This window comes from Lissotriton vulgaris, chromosome 1_1, assembly GCF_964263255.1.
Source record: "Lissotriton vulgaris chromosome 1_1, aLisVul1.2, whole genome shotgun sequence".
Lineage (NCBI taxonomy): Eukaryota > Metazoa > Chordata > Amphibia > Caudata > Salamandridae > Lissotriton > Lissotriton vulgaris.
This window is the reverse complement of record NC_141685.1, coordinates 943,311,427-943,333,481: the sequence shown is the minus strand read 5'-3', so window position 1 is coordinate 943,333,481 and position 22,055 is coordinate 943,311,427. Positions and strand designations below refer to the sequence as shown.

The window sequence follows — 22,055 nt, the reverse complement described above, 5'->3', positions numbered from 1 at the left end:
AACTTGTTCATTGAATCTCTTCCTAAATGTCCTGGACCATGATACATTCGTGCCATATCAGCAATCATGCAGTTTGGCATTACTGGCCTGTCATCTTTGTAAACCCAAATCTCATCCTCTTCTCGCTGTCTACAACCTGCTTTAAACCATGTGTCTTTTTCTTCATCATTTGCCTCATCTTGTAAATCTTTTACTCCTTGCCATGTCTCAACTACAGATGTTAGCATAAGTGAGTTCAAAACATGTTCATTGTCTTTTTCCCGATTAATGGACATATTATTCTTTGCACAGAATTTAGCAATTTCATCAGCATATGCATTTCCTTTTGTCATGTAATCATCTCCCTTTTTGTGAGCTTTACATTTTACTACAACAATTTTCTCTGGTAGCTGAATACCATCGATCAGCCTTTTGATCAATTTCGCATTCCTGATAGGTGTTCCAGCAGAAGTTAAATAACCTCTTTGAGACCAGAGCTGGCCATAGTCATGGACTACACCATACCCATACTGACTATCAGTCACTATGGTAACTTTGAACCCTTTTGCTCTTTCACATGCTCGAATCAAGGCAATCAATTCTGCTACTTGAGCTGAACGAATTCCTTTGAGACAAGAAGCTTCAACTACATCTGCAACTGTACAGACTGAATATGCTGCACTCAGAATACCCTCCTCTGTTCTTAAGCATGAACCATCAACAGAATAAACAAAATCTGATTCTGCTAACGGAACATCCTCAATATCCTGCCTAGGCTTGGTGCAATATTCTAAAACATCCAAGCATTCATGATCAATGTCATTTTCGTTTCTGATCTCTGTTACAATACCATCAGGTAATAATGTGGAAGGTTTTTAATTCACACATTTTGCAATTGAAACATTATCTGATCCCAGAATAACTTTTTCATATTTTGTCAATCTGTTGCTTGTCAAATGCTGTGTTTTGCTACTGGTGAGGAGAATCTCAACTGAATGGGGCACATATACCTTTACGGGAAACCCCATTATTATCCCCTCACTTTGTTCCAAACTCACACTTGTTGCAGCTGCTGCTTTTAAGCAACCTGGTAATGCTTTTGCAACAGGATCAAGAACCGCTGAGAAATATGCTATTGGCTTTCTCAGTTTCCCATGTCTTTGAATCAAAACTGATAATGCACATCCTTCCCTTTCCCTGCAATACAGCTCAAATTATTTTTCGTAGTCTGGCATTCCTAATGCTAGAGCTTCACACAAACTTCTTTTTAACTGCTCAAAAGCCTCTAACTCAGTTTATGTTAGGGTAATCGGGTCTTGTATGTCTGCTTTTGTCAATCTCTGTAATAGTTTTGCAATTACTGAAAATCCACTAATCCATTGACGACAATAACCTACCTTTCCTAGAAACATTCTGACCTGTCTCTGTGTTTTTGGAGGTTGCATTGCTTGAATCATTTTTAATCTTTCAATTGTCACTTGTCTAATTCCTTTTGCGATTCTGTGACCAAGATATTTTACTTCTTGCTTACAAAACTGTAATTTTGCAGGAGACACTTTATGTCCCTCATCTGCCAAATGATTCAAAAGAGTAATGGTATCTGTCACACAGCTGTCTCGTGTTTTTGCAGCCACAAGGAGATCATCAATATACTACACTAATGTTGATTTTCCAGGTAAATCTAAATTTTCCAAGGATTTCTTTAGCAACTGATTAAAAATAGATGGACTCTCTTTATACCCTTGAGGAATACGACACCATGCTAAGATACGCTCTTGGAATCTGAACGCAAAAATTTGTTGGCTTTCTGGATGCAATGGAACAGTAAAGAATGCATTACAAAGGTCTATAACTGTATACCATTCTGCATCATGCGGAATCTGATATAAAATTACCGCTGGGTTTGGTACAACTGGGCAACATGGAACAACTATTTGATTAACCTTTCTCAGGTCTTGAACAATCCTGAAAGTTCCGTTTGGCTTTTTGATTCACAAACAAGGGTAAAAATAACCATAGGATCACCCCCACCTCCCCCTGGTATACTGATCAACTAAAGATTTTAAAAACAGGATGCAAGGCACTAGAGCGAGTATGGAGAAAGAACTATTGTCCCACTGCTAAAACTGAACTTCGCGCAGCTCAAAAAAATTACTATGCAGCAATAAAAACCGCTAAAGGAGAATTCTATGCTTCTAGAATTCAAAAAGCCAAAAACAACAGCCGAGAAATCTTCTCCATAGTTAAAAGCTTTACTGCCCCGGTAGCAGAGAAGACAGCTATTCCACCCTCCACAGTCTGGTGCGAACAACTCTCCACTTTCTTCATCGAAAAAATCCAAAAAATTCAAGACAGTCTGAGTATCCCTGACCTCCCACTTGCCCCACAATCAGACCTAGCCTTAACTGGCCAACCCCCTTCTCCTTTACGTCCCCTACTATCAAGAGCTAAAGCAGAACTGACCAAATTTACTCACGTAGAAAGTACAGATGTAATGACCATATTAAAAACTCTGAAATCTGGGTCACCTATAGATCCTTGCCCTGCAAGGGTCCTGAATGGAATAGCTGAAATAATCACCCCCATGGTCACCGCACTGGTTAATGAATCCCTATCCTCAGGAACTGTGCCCACCAAGTGGAAACAAGCCAAACTTCTCCCTCTAATAAAAAAACCTACCGCAGATCCGTCAATCACCTCTAACTACAGACCCATATCACTCCTACCAGCCCTTGCCAAAGTCTGTGAAAAGGCAGCATTCAGGCAATTAGAGAGATTCGTTGAATCCTCTGAAGCTCTCCATCCTGCCCAATCAGGGTTCCGCACCTCTTTCAGTACGGAAACTGCATTGGTGGAGGTGGCTGAGGCCATCAGGGAATGCCTTGACGGGGGCGGCAGAGCGGCCCTTATTCTTTTGGACCTCTCTGCCGCATTCGACACGGTGCCCCACCTCCAGCTCTTAGCGAGACTGGAGGACATAGGCATCTCCGGCACGGTCCTGGATTGGATTAGGTCTTTTCTATCGGACCGTACCCAACAGATTTGGCTTCCCCCTTATCATTCCTCTAACAGAAGGGTGGAAACTGGCGTACCACAGGGATCGACCCTAAGTCCCCTTTTATTTAATATTTATTTAACTCCTCTTGTTTGACTAGCAGAGAGCTGGGGTGCCAAGATAATGGCTTACGCCGACGACACCCAGCTTCTCTTCACCTGGACAAAGGAGAACCTATGCACCTCTGGAGTTCGCCAATGCCTCTCCTCCGTATTCACCTGGCTAGCCAAATCATCCCTCAAATGCAACGAGGATAAAACAGAAATCCTGCTCTACGGCCAATTCCCCAGTGACTTTAAGGAGTCCATCTGGCCCGGTGAATCAACATGCCCCAAGGGAGAGAACGGGATTGCCAAGAATCTGGGAATTTGGTTCGGAGCCGACTTATATTTCCGTGACCAGATTTCACGCTTGGCTGGAACATGCTTTGGAACTCTGACCACTCTTCGCAAGTTCTTTCCCCTCCTTCCCCAATCAGCGAAAGAAACGGTTGCCAGGGCTCTGGTACTCTCCCGGCTGGACTACTCAAACGCCCTCTATTTAGGGGCTCCCGACTATACGATCAAGAAGCTACAGGTTGTCCAGAACGCCACGGTGAGACTCATTTTTAACATCCCCAGGAGACTCAGCGTGCGCAAACAGCTGAAGGATCTTCACTGGCTCCCTGTGGCTCAACGAGTGCGTTTTAAAACTTTGGTCATCGTTTACAAAGCCCTCAATGGACCATGCCCCTCTTACCTAGCCAAAAGGTTCACACCCTACCTCCCATCCCGTCAGCTGCGCTCCACCTCCAAAAAGCAGGTGATCATCCCCAGATTTAGAAGAGTCCGCCTGGGCGGACAATCCCTCATGGTAAAGGGAGCTCAAATGTGGAACGCCCTGCCAGACGCTCTTAGACACGCTCCCAATCTGACCAATTTTAAAAAACTGCTCAAAACTCACCTCTTTCAAACTCATGATTAGCATACCTACTTCCCACTCTGTTTCAGTTTCACTCCCGCGCCAGGACAGTCTTGACTATCGGAGCGCGCTACAAAACCACATATAACATATAACATAACATAATCGGTGAATTGCATGGACTGCTTTCAATTTCTTTTAAAACACCTTGTTTTATAAATTGTTCAATTACAGGAATGACCCCTTCAATAACTTCTGCTTTCATTTTATACTGAGGAATGTTTGGATAATCTGCTTTTTGTTTTACTGTTATTTTTACTGGATCTACATGTTTCATCAAACCCATTTCATCTCCAGATAAATCCCAAATTTTAGCATTAGCTGTTTCTTTTAATTCTTCAGGTAAATCATTTTTGTCAAAAGCAGGAAATTATTTACTTTCTTCTGCTTCAACCATTAACATTGTTAATTTATAATGACCATCTTCTTCTTGAATTTGGAGCTCAATACCATCCGGTGAGCAATATATTTTACAGTTCATATGGCAAAGAATGTCACTTCCTAACAAGTTTACAGGACTGCTATTACAGACTACAAATCTATGTCTATCTTTAAATTTCGCAATTTCAACTTTAACTGGTTCTGTTAAATCTGTTTTAATCTGTTGATTAGCTACACCAACTACTTGGATTGTATCCCCAGAGAGAGGTAGGTTTTCTATTTCCACTGATCTAAAAGTAGAACGGGTAGCACCTGTGTCCACAAGAAAAGTGATTTCTACATCATTCACTTTACCATTTACAAATGGACCAGACTGATCTACCTCAAGAGTGGCTCCAAGCACACACTCTTCCTCCTCTCTCAGGCACCGTCATAAGTATTCCTCAGAATCACTCCCTTCATTTTCTTTTAACCAATATTGTTGTGAAACATTCGACACATTCACTCTTGGCGATCTGTTTACCTGTTCACCTCCGCAGAATCCTGATTCTGTATTGTATCTCTGTGCATTTACACAATTTCGAAGTGGCGGTTGTGGAATCTGACTTTGCTGATTTACTACCTGTCGCTGTAGCTGTTGCTGCTGATTTATCTCATTTAACTGTCGCTGTAGCTGTTGCTGCTGATTTATCTCATTCTGCATCTGTGGATTTAATGATGCATTTTTAAAATTTCTGGGCGGATTCTTGCATTCACACTTCCAGTGTCCAATTTCGCCGCAATTAAAACATGGGAGTTTCTGCTTTAATTCTTCAATATTACCCATCAATTTTTGCTTATTATAATTACCTTTAAATTTCTCTTGATTCTGGTGAACATTTTTGTTTTCCAAAGTTGCAATTTGTTGTTCAGCCACTTTTACCTGTGCCCACATATCTTTTTCTTTTAGTTTCTTTTGTTTAGCATCTATCTCATCACTGCAGTATTTTGCTTTTTCTCAAAATGTCATCAACTGAGAGTGATTGCCAACCAACTATTCCTGATCTAATCATCTCACCAATTTCAGGTCATAAACAATAAACAAATCTGTATATGAAATGGTCCATATCCTTTTCACTCAATTTCTCGTAACCACTGTATTGTTTAAATACCAGCAGTAATCTTTCATAGAATGAATGTACTGATTCTTTTGGCTCCTGATTTGTTCTGTCTATTTTAACCCAATCTACTTCTTTTGGGGAAATCTTGTTTTTCAGCCATACAATCACCCTATCATACAGATTTATAACATCAGCTGAAGGTGCACCTGTTACTTTATCTCGAGCAGATTCTTCTTTGGGCCAATCTATAGAAATTTTACATTATGTCCAAAGATCCGATGGAACAACAATGTCAAAGAATCCATCAAGATCAATCCACAGAACTTTTGAAACCTTAACAAATCTGTCTACCTGGCGATACCATTCCACAGGTTTTTCTCTCAATCAAGGTAAATCTTTTGTAAACAGTAAAATGTCCTGTCTTGTCAATGGAACATGTGCATACCCTCCACGAGCTATTTCTCTCATAGGAAACTCAGTTGCTATTTCCCCTCTTTCTCTTCTGTCTTCCTCTCTTTTTGTTGTCCATTTCACTCTCCATTTACTTAATTCGCCTAATCTTTTTAGAAACACTATTAATTCTTTTATATGAATTATTCTTCCTGTGGTGTTCATATTTTCAATATGCTTTCAGAGAAATCCACTCTGTAATGTTTCTTCAAATATTTCTGTCTACTCAAATCTATTTCTGATTCAGCAGCCATTTCCTCTAATTGATCATACTTGGTTTTCGTTTTCCATTGTATACTTTTACAAATAAACAATAATTCATTATCCTGATATAGCTTTAAACTGTCAGGTCCAATTGTGCCAATAATCAATTCCTCCAAATCCGCCTTCAATTTTGCGACATCAAGTAATTTAAATTCTGGGGCCTGTGGAGTCTGCGTTAAATCTATTTTATTTATACTCTTTTCTGGAGTTCCAGATTCAGATCCTGCAACAGATGGAGTTTGATCATTTGACAAACTTTGATTAAAAGTTAAATCGGGCATCATTTTCTCTCGGTGAATTTCTGTTAAATCTGAATAACATTTTTCAGCCACTTTCTGAATTTCTGTATTCAAGGGAACAGTCAGAGCTGAATTTCTAATTTCCCTTTCATCAAAGACTGAAAAAACAGGTCCAATTGTTACTGGTACTGTTACTGCTTCCATGCTTTTAGTTAACTGTTGTATTAATTCATCTTTTGATCGGAAATATTCTGAGGCATTTGGTATATCCCCACATCTTTCTGTTCTCATTACATTTCTTGGGATTACATTTCTCTGAACTGGAGTTTCAACATAATTTCTATTTTCTCCAGATGTACTAGAATTAGTTCTTGTTTCTACTCTCTCAGGAAATGTTGCATTATTTTGATTTAATCTAGGTGGAGTCTCATCATTTATTTCCCTAGAAGGAGCACTTAGAGAAGTTCCTGGAGGAATTCTCGGGGAAGACCATGAACAAACTGGTTGATAAGGTGGCGATTTCGATTTTGTGATATAAATCTCTTCTAAAACCGAATCTTCTAATTCACTATCTTCACCAATATTATTTTTCTTTTCAGTATTCTTTTGACCAGTTCCCTCACTAAATCTTTCTGGGTTCAAACCATCACACATATCTGCACGTCTCCAACGACCCATTCTGTCTTCATGAGTTTCTCTATTAATGTCTAATCTAGTGCCTCTTGTTACACCCCTATTCTCTCGTTCTAATTCAAACATCTCATCTTCCCATTCAGCTAAAGCCTCAAATTGTGTAGGTCTAGGTTTTGGTACAAGAGTCATCATTTTTTCTCTCAAGTTTTTCAACACCTTAATGTTAAATGACCCATCTTCCGGCCATGTCAATACACCATCATTTTTGGTATATTCCATCCAATTCTCCATCCAAAGGCAAGTATGATAACCATATTCACCTAACATATAAGCTGCATGTGTTTTGTACTTATGAAGTAATCTTCCACCACGCGTCTCAATGTTCTTGTCGTTTTTAAATATATTTTTCAATTTCTGAAACCATGAAAGCTTCTTTTCCTCTTTCATGTAATAATAATCCATGTTTTTAAACAATTTCGCTTACTTTGAAAAAGATCGTAAATATTTTCTTGATGTTCCGCTACACTAGCCAATCCATGCTCGAAACTCACCAACAAGCCAATCAGGTTGTTATGTCACTATTCTGCTCAGCCAATAAAATTACTGAATTTCAGGACGAACCAATCAGCTGCAAACCTACCTAGTCACTTGAGCCAATCAGTGCGCGAATACTGTGACGTATGTTAGCCAATCACAGCGCGACCCCTGTGACGTATGCTGCCGCTGCAGCTTCACTGTCCTCGCTCTGACACTGACACTGACACCTCCTTTACAAAATATTTTCACAGCGCCATATTTTACAAAACTTTCAATAGAATTCAGTTAGTAACTCCACAAAAACAAACCATTTGTCTATTTTACTAAAATAAAGAGATAGCTTTCTCAATCATTCAAGTATTCTTTCGCGTGAAATAGACGACGCTATTTTCACAGAATTTTTTAATTCAATGATAAAACGAGTAGCTTTGCCCTACCCTTCTAACACACACAATCATACAGAAAGAATCCCTAATCATTCATACATGAAATTTTTGGTGGGACTTTAACCCGCCAATAATATCCTCTCTCGCCAGGAAGAATAGACAACGCTTCCTTACCCTTCACTCAAGCTTGGATACATTCTATTACTCTTTTCACAGTGAGTTTTAAAACAGGACAGGTGTCCCTATACTCAAAAGCTACAATTTAATAGACAATCCTCACTATACATTCTACCTAACACACCTAAAATCCCTAAACTCGTGCTGCACGTCCACAACACTTGTGATATACGATGATACCACTATTTTGAAACAGAACAAATGCACTGTGTAACTTCACTTGTCACACTACTCTGGCCAGTATAACTAGGAATTTTCACACTGCTGGAAAAAACCTTTCGACTACATGTAACAACTGAACAAACTTAACATGTTTTAGACATGTATCCTATGTAATTACCATGTAACATGTCAGTTACCATAGTAACCATCCTCTGCTACCAAGTAATTGATCCAGCGCTCCTAATGAAAAACTGTCCCACCAACGCTACTTATCTCTACAATACTCACAATTATTCATGAATTACTTACTAATGCCCATAAACTAACGAGACAATTTTTGAGCGACTGAATCATGTGACCTAATTAATCAGATCTATTCACAAACTATTTACATTATTATATACAACTGCAGTTTATCATTCCTTACCATGGATTTAAACATATGTCATTTAATTAAGTCACTAAGGCAAATGGATTAACCGATGGTAACTAGATCATGAATAAACAAGACCAGCTTGTCGTTTCAAATCTAATTTTATTAGCTTTATTATTCAAAGAAAGAGCATTTTTATTAAGAATCTTTATTTATTAGCAAAATGAAAGCAACATTTTATTAAGGTAAATATTTATTAGACTGACACTTCAAAGGCAAATCAATCAGCATGAATAAAGCAAAATAAATTTTCCATTCCCTAAATTCTAACACCCTGTCTAAAGCTCACTTCACCTAGAAAGAATAATCTTTAAAGACTGCTGTGCTTATGTGCGCCAAAGAGTCCAACAGCACGTCACGCCCTTCAGGAATCGGGAAACAAGAAGAAGATACCCTCTTGCCCACGGGGACAAGTTTTATACCTTTATAACTAGCTAATCTTCTCAAAATTGTACATTTTTCTTTGCCATCCAGAGTTCCCATTGGCTGTCTTATGTCAGACCATAATGTGTCATCACCGTTTTCAAACCAAGAACGGAATCTTCTTTAGCCCTATTGTCCTTTGCTTTTGTGTCATTTCGCTTCCTCGAAAATGTAACGTTTCACTCGAGCTACAGTTCATGACTTCCTTGCCTTGGCAATCTTGTCGCTTCCTGTCCTTGAATCCTTCTCTCCAAGAGCACACTTAGCACAACTTATTAAACTGTATTTTTTTCTGACAAAATTGTCGACGTGGTAAAAGTTTCCACTTCTGTGCAAGGCTCCTTTCTGGACAGGATTTGAAACGCCATCTTTTTGCAGACCTAAGGCCTCTCTCGGGAACTAATATTTAAACAAACACAAAACATTAATTAATTAGAGAATTGAGACCCATTCTGTTACCCACCCCTTTGCTAATTATTAACTCATTAATTTATGTTACCTAGCTGAGCACACAAAGCAGCATTTATATCTACCTTTTTCGTTTAGGCCACAAAGATTCTTCACAAACTTTTGCCACAGAAAGACATAACACAACATAAGCACACAAATAAGCACATGCCATTAATTAAACAGCCACATTTAATACTGACAAAGACAATAGACAAGGTTAGTTCATTATTTTTCACATACTTGCAATTGCAACATGGAGCATATAAATTAGTCCCACAAGTTTTTCTGAATGTATGCATTTTTAAAACTAAGTTGGTTAATAATTTCAACACATGCTTATTAATACAGTTACATTGGTTATGAAAGTTTAACTTTGCGAGTTCGAACAACATTTTATTCATCACCTCACTCCATCACAGTCAAGTGGTTATCGCTGCTGTCAGGGGGAGAACCTCGTCACTAAAAAAGCCACAGACAGCAGTATCTCATTCCATCCCTACGATCATGGTCACAGCACATGTACAAACCATGTCCCAGGAAAAAACAAGCTGATGGAGCCATTGGGGAAGCTAAAGTGCAAAATCAGTAATGAGCCTCTTACACTGAGCATGTAACTTACTCTACAAATATTGAAATCGCGCCATTTGTAGTGTAGAATTTCCATTGTGGTTTTCTCCCTCATAGATGTGTTCTTTCGATTTTGTATACAGTAGTGAGGATTTCAAAGAAATACAGTAACGCACTGTGTTGTTTATTATTGTAAATGGCTGACTCTTCACTCTTATGCATCCTCTCTTTTATATTTATTTTATTTTTATCTGCAAAATACAAAAAAATATGACAGTGACTAATCCATAACTTCACAAATATAAAAACACAAGAAAACAATACACTGTCTCGAAAATGATTTGGAGATTGCTACTAATTTCATAAACATTTCAAAGAAGTTTGAGCCAGTATGCTGCTACAGTTTGAGACTGAGCACAGAATTCTAGAAGGATATTAAGGTGCACGCTACCAGGAGTATGCAACCCATTACCATGTAATAAGACAAAAGTTAAGGGGTCAGCAGAAAAGCAAGAAGATGAGCGAGGGAACTTCAGTCTTTCCTCCTGGGGTACCTCAACAGGCTCCGCTTGAAGGAACCCTTGACTGGGCAGTCAGTACACACCGGGCCACCATGTCATAGGGACGGTAGACACACTACTTAGGATTGGGTACCCTAATGATATTTGTCTGCCAGGGACATCTCTGTGAGGCATTGTAGTTCCAGGAAGGAAATCAAACAGTGACCCCCAGATCAAAGGAATATATTCCCTGACCACCAAAATGACTGTTATTTGTTTTTCAATGTCCCGGTGCACTAAAATATCTGCCTTCTGAACATTAGCAACCCTGGGTGGTAGAGATTGCGCAAGAGAGCCTTCTACAGATGGATGGGGGCTAACGGGACAACCTCAAATGGCCACCAAAGTCCTCTCCTTAGGTGATCTGCATCAACTCAGAATTTAATTTGTGTGAGCAATGTGTAACTCTCAAAAGTCTTATCTTCCTCCGTCCTTAACGCATCCTTTGGGGGTGGCCAAAAAGCTTTGCGTTCATGACATGAGAGAATAACACCTTTATGTTTTATCTTTGCAGACCCTCTCGTTGGCCTACCTTACCGGAATGATGTCCAGGTAACAAATAAAGTTGTTTATGGTGGCTAGTTTTGTAAGTGTTCTGACATACTCGTTGGAGAAGCATTTTAGAAGTGGGGTGGAAGATTGGCCACTAGTTTGCATTCCATTTCTTGACATTAAGTCCACTCTCAGGAAGAGGCACCGCAGTGTGCTGTATAATTTAGCGTTCGAGTGTGCTACCCAAGTGATGTCAATAGGAGCAGTAGCTATACTATCGGCTTCTCCCAGTATAAGGCACATTAGGCATGTTATAGGAAACCTGTGCTTTGGGGCTCAAAACACTACCCAAGAGTGTGGAAAGGAAGTGTTGGAAGCTCTGTCACTCACTCGGCCCCTACTTGCATTGCATTTACTCAGTGCAGAGACACACTGGGTCAACAAATAGGTCCGGGCACGAAAATAAAAGTGGGCCCCATTAGCGAACCAGAAAGCTAAAAAAGAGGTCTGTATTTGATAATCAGACCAGTTTTTTACTTGTAAAGACACGCTATATGGCTATTTTTGCAAGGTATGGGGGACTGCATATTTTTGTGTAGGCTGCAGACAATGTTTGTGGTAATATCAGGGGACATCAACACCAAAAACCGGCCTACCTGATCACAAAACAGTTCCACACACTGACAAAAAAAGGCCCACACACTCATCTGTCAAACAAACCCATCGGGCACTGACTGATTGCCCCATGGGCTAGTCCAACCCTGTCTCAGTTTGCCTATTGTTAAAAAAGATGTGTGTTCGGTTCAGCTTTTAACCACACTTCTGTTTTCTTTCCAGTTATTTTGACACCAAGTCGGTGCTGCTTTGTCTAGGAATCACAGCCCTTGTCTGTCTCTCCATCACCATCTTCAGCTTCCAAACCAAGGTGCGGCTGGCAGGGCTCAGAATTTCACAGAATGAGGGAGGAACAGTGCTGCCAATACATAAAAGTAGTGAGAAGTGGATGTGTCTGTATGTGTGTGAGGGCTATGTGCCTGGGTGCATGCAGGGACACGCGCTGTCGCTCCACCTGCATAGGACCCTTTCTAAGATGTAAACAGCCAAGTACCACAATCTAGGCTGCTGATGCACCAAGTCCACTCCAACATCAAAGACTTAGTCTGTACACCAGAAATGGCTGCATGCAGATGAAATGGGCAAACAGAGGGGGTTCTCACATGTGAAAAAATGCTGAGCGTGCAGCAGAGAAATCAGGTGCAAGCTGTAATACAGCTCGGATGCAGCATCAACTTTCTTTATAACCATCTTTACTAGTCTGTTGGTCTGTGTCTAAAAGCCCAACGGCGTCGGCAAAATACATTTCCTATATTAAAAGTGATGCACTGGCGGCGCTAGGGGCTTGTAAATAAGCCCCAATGTGTTATACAATCTTCTTATCTAGTCATGACATTTTATTGAATAGTACTATGTATTTTTGGATTGTAATGTCACTTTTTCTGTTATGAGCGTGAGTTTAAAGACCACTGCACACAATGTGCTTAATATTATAATCCTGATTTGGCTGTTTGTCTTACATCTCAGTTTCCGTGCAGTTGTCACACTGTTTTCTGTGGTGTCATTAACCTATTGCTAGGCCTAACTATACCTCTCATAACAAGCCTAACAACTGTTTCCATTTTTTACCTAAATTTTAATCAGTGCAAACATAGGGGCCGATTTGGATTGCGGTGATTCCGCATCCTCCGGGCCGGCGGAAGCCACCGCCGGCCCGGAGGATGCGGAATCACCGCAGCAGTGCCTTGAAAGACCCCCGCCAGATTAGGATGGCTGGGGGGTCATCAGCCGACCGTGGCGGAAAAGCTCTAATATGGTGGCGGTGTCTATCAGACACCGCCAGCCATATTAGGATGGGGCAGGAAATATGCTTTTCCACGACAGCCTTTCCGCCGTGGAAAAGACTGTGGTTTGTTGAGTTTGGGGGCCCGTTGCGGGCCCCCAGGGTGTCAGGGGGTTGGGGGTGCACATGGGGGGTACCTATGGTACCCCCCTGCATTTACATGCACAAAGCGGCAGGCACCGCGTGGTGCCTGCCGCTTTGTGCATGTAAATGCAATGCATGCATTTTTAACCTTGCGGCGGGTGCTGCTTCAAGCAGCACCCGCCGCAATGTTGAAGATACGGGATGTGACCACCAGGGTGGCGGTCACATCCTAATTGGCATGGAGGGACCGCTGCTGCCCCTGCACCCCCTCTACCTCGGGGTGGAGGACGGACGCAGGTCCGTCCACCATCCTAATGACCCCCATAGTTACTGCATCTGCTCACATTGAGCCATTTCTGTTTGTAAGAATCAATGTAACTTCAACTACACAGCACTGCTGCTCATCTTTCCCAAAGTACTTGTAGACCCCATGCAGTTTGCTAGAGAAGTAACGTTTATTCCTCTTCAGTCCATCCCAAAATATCCATTATGGATGATTTGCTGTCAGCCACCCCAACTCACAAATACAAAGAACTGAGAAGTTGCAGTAACCCTCTGTAGGTATCTGCCATCTCTTATAAAGGTGTCAACTATGCCGTTACTCAGATTATGATGATAAAGGGGGTGGAATCTTCTGTACTTATTGATTGCAGTTTTTTTCCTGAACGCTTCTTCTTATTTCAAATCAATGTTAAGCATTTCTTCTGCTCTGACTGTCTCAGGAGCCATCATCTGTTGCTCACCAAAACCCTCTACCACTTTCTTTTGATGCTCGTCTTCTACCCTTTATTTCATATGTCGCATTGAACACCGCCCAAAACTTTAGCCCCAATACTAAACAGTACTATACAGAGTGGATGTGAGAATAGGTGGTTTAGTATATGGAGGATGGGTGAATTCTCAATGTGCAAGGCCCTTGGAGCACTATTAATGATCCTTACTAGAGCATCACATTCACATAAGGCCTGCCGAAGAGTTGAATGGTGTACAGAAATCCTTCGGTTCCTGGAGGAAGTGCTAAACCCGGGAGAGAATCCTCAATCTGGATTTCCTCCATCACATTATTCATATAATTGAAGAATGTCCAATAGATGATTCTGTTCCTTTGAGGAAATTGGGTGTATTATAAGGTGTAGTTGTGAGACCTCACAGTGTAATACACTACCAACCCGTTTAGGGCTAGTCGGGTTTTGTTTGTTAAATCTTAGATCAACCCTGGTCCGCTGTGGCTCTGAGCAGGCAGACTTACACAAAGGAACATGTGTAAAGCATTTAAACAGCAGCAAAACAACTGAAAAAGAAAGAAACAAGACACTAAAGGAATCCAACACCAATTTATAAAAAATAGTTTAGATTTAATGAATGATTAGACATGAAAACAAAAAAGATCCACTGGAGGGTTCCAGAGATATAGAAAAGTATGATAAATCACAACCTTTCACATAACATTGAACAAGCATTGGCAAATGTAACAAATTTGACACAAAAAAAACGTTTTAAAGAAAAACTTGGGTAAATCCTAATGCAGTTACTTCAAGTTACTTTCGGTGATAAACTCCAGCAGGTAACCAGTCAAGGGGACCTAAAAGGCCAGAAGAAACAGTTATCTCAACAAGGAAAGCAGTCTCCAGTCCAATTCCAATGTCAGTGGCCCATTGCCATTGACTTCTATTTCAGTGGTCCTGATGCAAGGAAAACAGGATGCAGAAGATGCTCAAGGATGCTGAAAATGCTATTCAGTTGATGAGGGCCTTCCTGGGGCTGCTCCTTGATCTGCGGCTCAGTGAGGCAATTCCGATTGCAGCAGTCAGCATCCTTCGAAGTACTGTCGAGCTCGGCAGAAGTCCAGTTGCCACTGAGCTGCCAGTCGCCTATACAGCGGTTTCAGCTGTTTCTTTCTTTTGGCAGTAACTTGCCTTCTGGATGACCAACCTGCCTTCCAATGACTTTCCCAGGTCCAGCAGACTCAGATGCAACCTTTGAGCATTGGGTCTTGGTCCTTTGGGCTCCATGGGGGAACAAGCAACTCACCAGACAGGCTACATCAACTTTTCTTTTATGGCCCTGTGCTGCGAGTAGGAGATCAGCCAACTAACTTTTGGAGTGTCTGGCTTTTGGCTGGGCTTAAGAGTCGACTTCTCCACTAGCAGAAGACTGCAGTCACAGTCCTTGGCTTTCGGAGCCCCAAGGTGCAACAGGTGCAGTCCAAATTCTGCACAGTTTACCTTCGCCTGGTTCTTGGTGCAGCAGAGCAGTCCTTTTTCAGTCCTCTTTGCCAGTCCACAAGATCTGAGTACTATGTGCCAGGGGTGCCCTTTTTATGCCCAGAAAATGCCCTCTGGGAGGTCATGATCACTAGCCAAAGGGCTACTAAGTCCCCTCCTTCCTGATGAGTAGTTCCTCTGAAGTGTGGCATTTAGCTATCCCAGAGTGCTCTATTCTGCCCACTCTAAACATGGCAGAGCCCTCTCTAGGTCCCATAGCTTGGTAGCCCACCATAGGAGTGTGGCTACCATTGGGTTACACGTCCATGGGAAAACCGTTTTGGCAAGTGTTTTGTCCCCACTGCCAGCCTGTCTACCCACAGAATAGGGCCGTCACTCCTGATAGTGCTTGCTACGTGGCCTTCAAAGGCTGCTTCCACTTTGAAGCTTACCTTTTGGGCCAACACCCAATGTGGCTTCCTTCCAGGAGGAGGTAAGACTTCCTCCAATGTCAAGCCACTATGGTTACTTTTTCTGGGACTCATTTGCATGCCTCTACAGGGGAGCAAAAGGGTGCCTTGTGGCCAGCCTCAGTGAATGGCCATGCAAATCTTAAGCAACAGAGAAGCAACTTTCTAAACGTTGCATGTAGCAACAATTTAAAATAATGTAATCTTGGGAATCAAATCAGGCTTAATGTAACAAGTTGTTTGATAACTTGGAGTATCAACTTTAGTAGTTCCATTCAGAAGTTAGCACAGCTAAGTAGTTAGCATGTAACACTGTAAACGCCTATGGGACTACCAATCCCTCTTGCTGAGAAAACAACCATTGCAGGTTTTTATTGCTAGAACATGTTAAATTCATGTTCTACTTTACTAATACGCTGCACCCTGCCTTAGGACTCGATAGGCCTGCCGTAGGGGCAACTTACACAAAAAGGGTGTTCGGTGTTCTTTTTTGGGGACCAGCACTCATTTTTCCTCATCAGTGTTTGACCCAGAGAAAAACACACCAAAGGGAGAAAGCAGAAACCTGAAAGAGTGAGATAAAGGGGCAGAGAGTGTCTGGTGGTGGATTAAATAGGCCTGAGGTAGAACCAAGACTATGTTGCCATCCTAATGGGCCCTTAAGTTGTCAATGAATATTTCCAAAAATTAGGGAAATAATTCTCAAAGCAAAACAAAAAGCACAGGCCTTGTGCAAATGCAACATTTGCTTTACATTTCCTATCTTTTACAAGAGAAATATGAGAACATTAGCCCGAAACAATTTATAAATTTAGAACTGGGTCAACAGCACATATACCAGCACAACAGTTCAAAATCTTCCCCTTCCACCCATTAAAAGGAGAAAAATGCAGTGGAAATGTTTCCCATAGCCTCATATACAGAAAGAAATAAAAAGCAAATAAGTTATTTTCTTAAATATACAGGCAGAAACCATAACTGTAAAATTGGGATGCTCCCACTTTGTAATTCAAGGCCAGAAAACTCCTGTAAGCCGCTCATCTACAGCAGTCACCTCACTTCTATTTCTAGCATTGAGCACGGATCTTATCGACTTCTATAGCCCAGTAGAGAAGGGTGTGCAAGTTGCTTATAAATGTGATTAAGATATCCGACATGAAGAACTGTGATTATGTTATTTTTAAATGTCTGTCATAGGATCTTTATAAACTTCTAGAATTTAACTGCATGAAGTACCTCCTTAAAAACTGAGAAAGATGATGGAGGTACAAAATATGAGAATCCCATTAGAAAAAAAAAACTTTTGGAAAGGCTTGCTCAACTTGAGAGTATCCGCGCCAGAGTGTCTAGCTAGACAGTATTGACCATGGAAAGAATGGACTGATCTCTGCACTGCACATTTCTTTAGTCCCTGTTTTGCCAAAGTTATATGCCTATTCACACAGGAAGGAGCCAATATATCTAGGAAGCGACTAGGTACATAATTCTGTCTCAGTTTCAGGAGAACCAATAATCATGAACAGCTGTCTGACGGTTCTGATACATTTAGACCTGTCCAGACATTATTAGAAAAGTTCATTTTGTCAAAGGCTACTTATTTGAAGAAAAGAAATCACAATGAGAACATGCAGGTGCAATGGGTGGCCTAAATGAAAATATGATATAGCTGAGTTTATAATCCCTAAGGGCATTGGCTAACGTGGGCAAACGGGTGCCATGCTGGTTCAGTCGGAGAGGCCCTGTCTCTGCCCACCCTGTGGCTTCCACTCACCAAACCCTGAGTATCTCATGCCGAAGCGGGCCATTTATGCTGAAAGTGGTCCCTTTTTTAGAGGATTACTGGGTACCTGATTTATCTAAATGAAGCATGAATGGCAACACTGAGTCTTCTTGATTGAATGGTATGGGAAGCAAAGAAATTGAGGATTTTTTTAATATCATAAATGCTTTTTGGGAGAGACACGAATGGAGGCAAGTGAGTACAACAGTGTGAGTGCATAGAGTTGCAGCTAAAGGGTACTGGAAGCAGTGCACATTTGTGTAATATCCTTGTCCTTTTTATCTGCAGTTTGATTTCACGTCCTGCCAAGGTGTCCTCTTTGTGCTGGTCATGGTGCTGTTCTTCAGCGGGATCCTACTTGCGGTCATAATCCCTTTCCAATACGTAAGAATCCATTCGTACTGCTGTCTCTCACATCCTATACTATTGCTAAACCTTAAATATAATGCCTACCCTAGCATCCTCCTGCACAAGTGGGACTCAGTATAAAACACACTGCTCCAGGTATATTAAGATTTCCCGCAATGCAATGCAGCACTCAGATTTGCTGTACTGTGTTACATGAAGGCGAAAACACCGCTAATAGTCATGCCTTGAAGGAGTGGCCTGCTGCCGGTGTGATCCCTACTGTTGGTGAACAAAAAGGCGGTCTTCTGTGCTGCACAGAAAAGAGGAATGGGTGCTTTGTCTTACATAGGATTTGTACTGGAGGCATACCCTTCCAGTAGAAATTCCATTTCAGAAAGAATAACAGATGTGTCAGATTCTGGGTAAAGTCAAGGCATTCCCCCTTCTTTGCACCTGCTTCCAGTCGGTGTTAGTTTTTGAAGCACAGATCTATCACTGTATTTGAGCAAGATTTACTTCAAAGTCTTTGGGCCCTTGCCCTGATTCGCTCCCAGAAATGTCCCCTTGCCACAAAGCATTGCAAAGAGTATTCGGTACTATCAAAAGGGCACCATTCCAGCATGAAACACCTTTTGCACTAGAAACGTTGCTTTGTATCACTGGTGCCACACAAGGGGGCATATTATCTAGATGTGCGTTATATAACGCACATCACACATTTCCATATCGCCGGCTATCGCCGGATTTATTCGCTGTGTTAGCGTGTAATTATCAATGCGCAACACGTAGGCAAAATTAAATCCGGCGATAGTCGGCGATATGGAACATTAGCGCATGAAAACAAACGTTGTTTTCACACGCTAATGTGTGCCTTGATAATATGTGGGGTGGATTCAGCGTTATGATCCACACCCCCATGTTATCAATGCCTTAACACCTGGTCAGAGCAGGCGTTGGGAGACCTGCGATAAACAAGTTTATCGCAGGTCTTCTTCTCCCAACGCCTGCCTTGGTAATAGGGTGTTCCCACCTCCAACCACATTTTACATGTGGTTGGACGTGGGAACGCCCACTTTGCATGTCATTAGCGATGTTTCTCACTGACATGCAAAGTGGGCTTGAGGCAGGCATTAGCATGCCCTTGTTAATAGGGCGCTGGAAGTATCGCCGCTTTCTCGGCACAATTCGCCAAAAAAGCGGCGATACTTCAGCTTGCTAATATGCCCCTAGGTCCGGCACAAAGAAAGGGTAAGTCTCGGCCAAGGTCTCAAACCTAGCACTCATCACAACCCCTCCCAGCAGCATCCCTTTATAAACATCATCATAGTACCAATGATAGTCGGTTGCCTCTCTGGTCTTGGCTAGGGTGCTCCTAAATTGATTAAATGTGTGTACTGTACAAGCGAAGTTTACTATCATCCCTCTACTTCTGCTTGTTACATTAATGCCTTCGGCTATTTATGGTCCAGCACTGAGTCTATATGTGGTGCTTATAAATTACAAGTGGTTGAGATAATGTGACTTTAGGGTACCCATCAACTGATGAAGGTAGCTGCTGTCATGGCGGGGGGAAATCTGAGTTTTCCAGAAAGACTTCAGTTGTGTAAATTGTTTCTTCTCTCTGTTTTAGGTTCCCTGGCTTCACGCTATTTATGCTGTGCTTGGAGCGATCGTGTTCACAATGGTAAGACCAGTCATCTCTCCAACACAAAAAACTACTCAAATGAGTAGATCTGAGTTTACTCTTGTCATCACAATCTCCATTGGGATCATTGTTTATGAGACACAGTTGATGAGAGAAGCATCTTCCGTTTCAATAATCTTGCAGCAAATCAAATGTTTTTCAATCCTTGGAGTGCACTAGAGGTGTTCTCTGATCAAGAATGCAAGAGTTCTGTGCCAAACCTTCAACTTAATCAGGTTTAGAAATTAGGTTATAGCTACATGCATCTCTAGATTCAAAGCAGACTTGATGCCACATCTTGTGCAAATCTTTATGGGCCACTATGGCCAAGTTTAATCTGGCACTGAGAATTAGCAGTAATCAGTGTAGGCCTCCTAGGCTTGAGGTTAATTGCTAAAAGCAAGAAACAAATCCTTGAATTCAGGTATCAGCTTTACGCTATAGTTGTCGCCTAAGGTTTGACACAAGGGGGGGGGGGGGGGGGGGGACAGTGCATGCCAGTTGTCTCAGTCCAGATCTGTCAATGGATTCCGACTTTGGACGGAGACCTAATATTAGCACGATCCTACAAAATTTAGAGGATGCCCCAATATAAAACCCACATTAAACCTGTATATCACAGGGAACAATACAATTTTGGAAACATTTCAGGGGTGCCTAAAATATACGAATTTCATCATCATAATGAAAGATCCCAAACCACCCTGCAGATGTTTTAACATTGTCAGGGCTACTAGGATTATGTGGCATGGAAGGCCCAATAATGCTGCATGGCTATTTAAATTATGCAGCAAAAATGCAAATTATGCAATACATTCTTTGGCAGTATTATTTCCTTCCATTTGAACAACAAGAAACATGAACATATGCCTTCTGCGAATTTTGCAAATCATGTAGCGAACTATGTGGCAAAGTATGTGGTGGCCAAAGTTAAAGGAGAAGTAAAACATTTTTTTCATTTACTGATAGCTTTGCTATTGTTTGATGGATCTATACAAAATGTGGCCGAGACTTCGTACATTTAACCTTCTTTTAGTTCTTTAAGTTTATTCAGATGCATTGGGGGGGGGGGGGCACTAAAGATATATCACTGTTTAATGAATCTGCACCAAATGTGGCTGGCAGTTAGTTACTAAATTACATCCAATCCAGCTATTTCAGGTTTTGTATTGCAGATCCAATGACGGGGAAAAGTTAAAGAGAGATGAATCTTTGACACTTTCTGATGGATCTGCACATTTGGCAGAGATGTACCATTTTTAGCCTACTCTTGGTTTTCTCAATTTCATGCAGACCCAATAAGTGGTGGGAGATTTCAAGAGGGATGAAAGAAGTGTGTACCTGCTAATTAATTTGGCAGTGTTTGATGAAGCCACACAAAAGTTGGTAGGCATTTAGCGTGTTTAGCTTTCTGTTCACTATGTCAAGTTTTGAGCAGGTCTGTTGAGGGAGGCAAAGGTAAAGGGAAGGTAACTATCTATCTATCTTTGGAGCTATTCAATTAATCTGCATGGAATTTAGCAGTTAGCAGACCAATCCCCGTGCAAGGCCAGGCACGCCCTACAATCAACCCCACTGCACACAGCCGAGGTGGTGGGCACAAGGCCAGCCCAATATCTGTCCTCAGCACAAAATGGGTCCATGGCAGGCCGTGCACTCTGGGGGATAAGCAGCCACGGCAGACTTGGCACAGGGTCCGCCTCTGCAGCCAACCCCCAGATCATGTGGCCAAAGGCTGTGCACAGCTGGGATTGGGGAGCCAATGCGGGTTGGGAAGAAGCCTGGCTGGAAGCCCTCATGTCCACAGCCAAATGTTGTGCTCAACAGGGGTTGAAAAAGTATTTCAAATGCGTAAAACCATTTAAATTTGAAAGTTATATTAAAGAAGCACACATAATACCATACAACTGATGGACGTCCACCATGTTGTTCTCCTGTTCTTTCATTCTTTCATTCATGGTAGTCAACCATGAGTTATGTCATGTGTTGTGTGCATTCTTAAACATAACTGGCAGATTTCAGAGCGTGTAGTGTTTGACCCTCAAACATAGCTCAGTTTTTAAATGTGTTTTTTCAGTGAAAAAAAAATATATATATACACACACACATATATATATATACCCACACAAAACCATGGAAATGTTTAAATCTTTACTCAGAAAGCATGCTTTTTGTGAAGTCATTCTGATCAGAGATTAGAGAAATTAAGGTTCCAAATGTATAGATATCTGTGGTCAAGCCTGCTAGAGTCCCGCAGAACTGAGCAATCAGGTTGCTGGCCCAACCATGAACAAAAGTGTTGTAGCCACCATTAAAGGACTCCTGAAAATATTGAAAAAA

At 41.5% G+C, this 22,055-nt stretch overlaps 1 protein-coding gene across 1 annotated transcript in view; it reads left to right on the top strand.

The window, feature by feature from the left end:
- FAIM2 (Fas apoptotic inhibitory molecule 2) overlaps positions 1 to 22,055 on the top strand; it is a 216,232-nt gene that overhangs the window by 128,903 nt on the left and 65,274 nt on the right. Inside the window, exons 8-11 of the mRNA XM_086936398.1 lie at positions 11,271 to 11,308; positions 12,086 to 12,173; positions 17,972 to 18,067; positions 19,662 to 19,715. Of these exons, the coding sequence (XP_086792524.1) occupies positions 11,271 to 11,308; positions 12,086 to 12,173; positions 17,972 to 18,067; positions 19,662 to 19,715 (276 nt within the window). The remainder of the gene's footprint in view (positions 1 to 11,270; positions 11,309 to 12,085; positions 12,174 to 17,971; positions 18,068 to 19,661; positions 19,716 to 22,055) is intronic.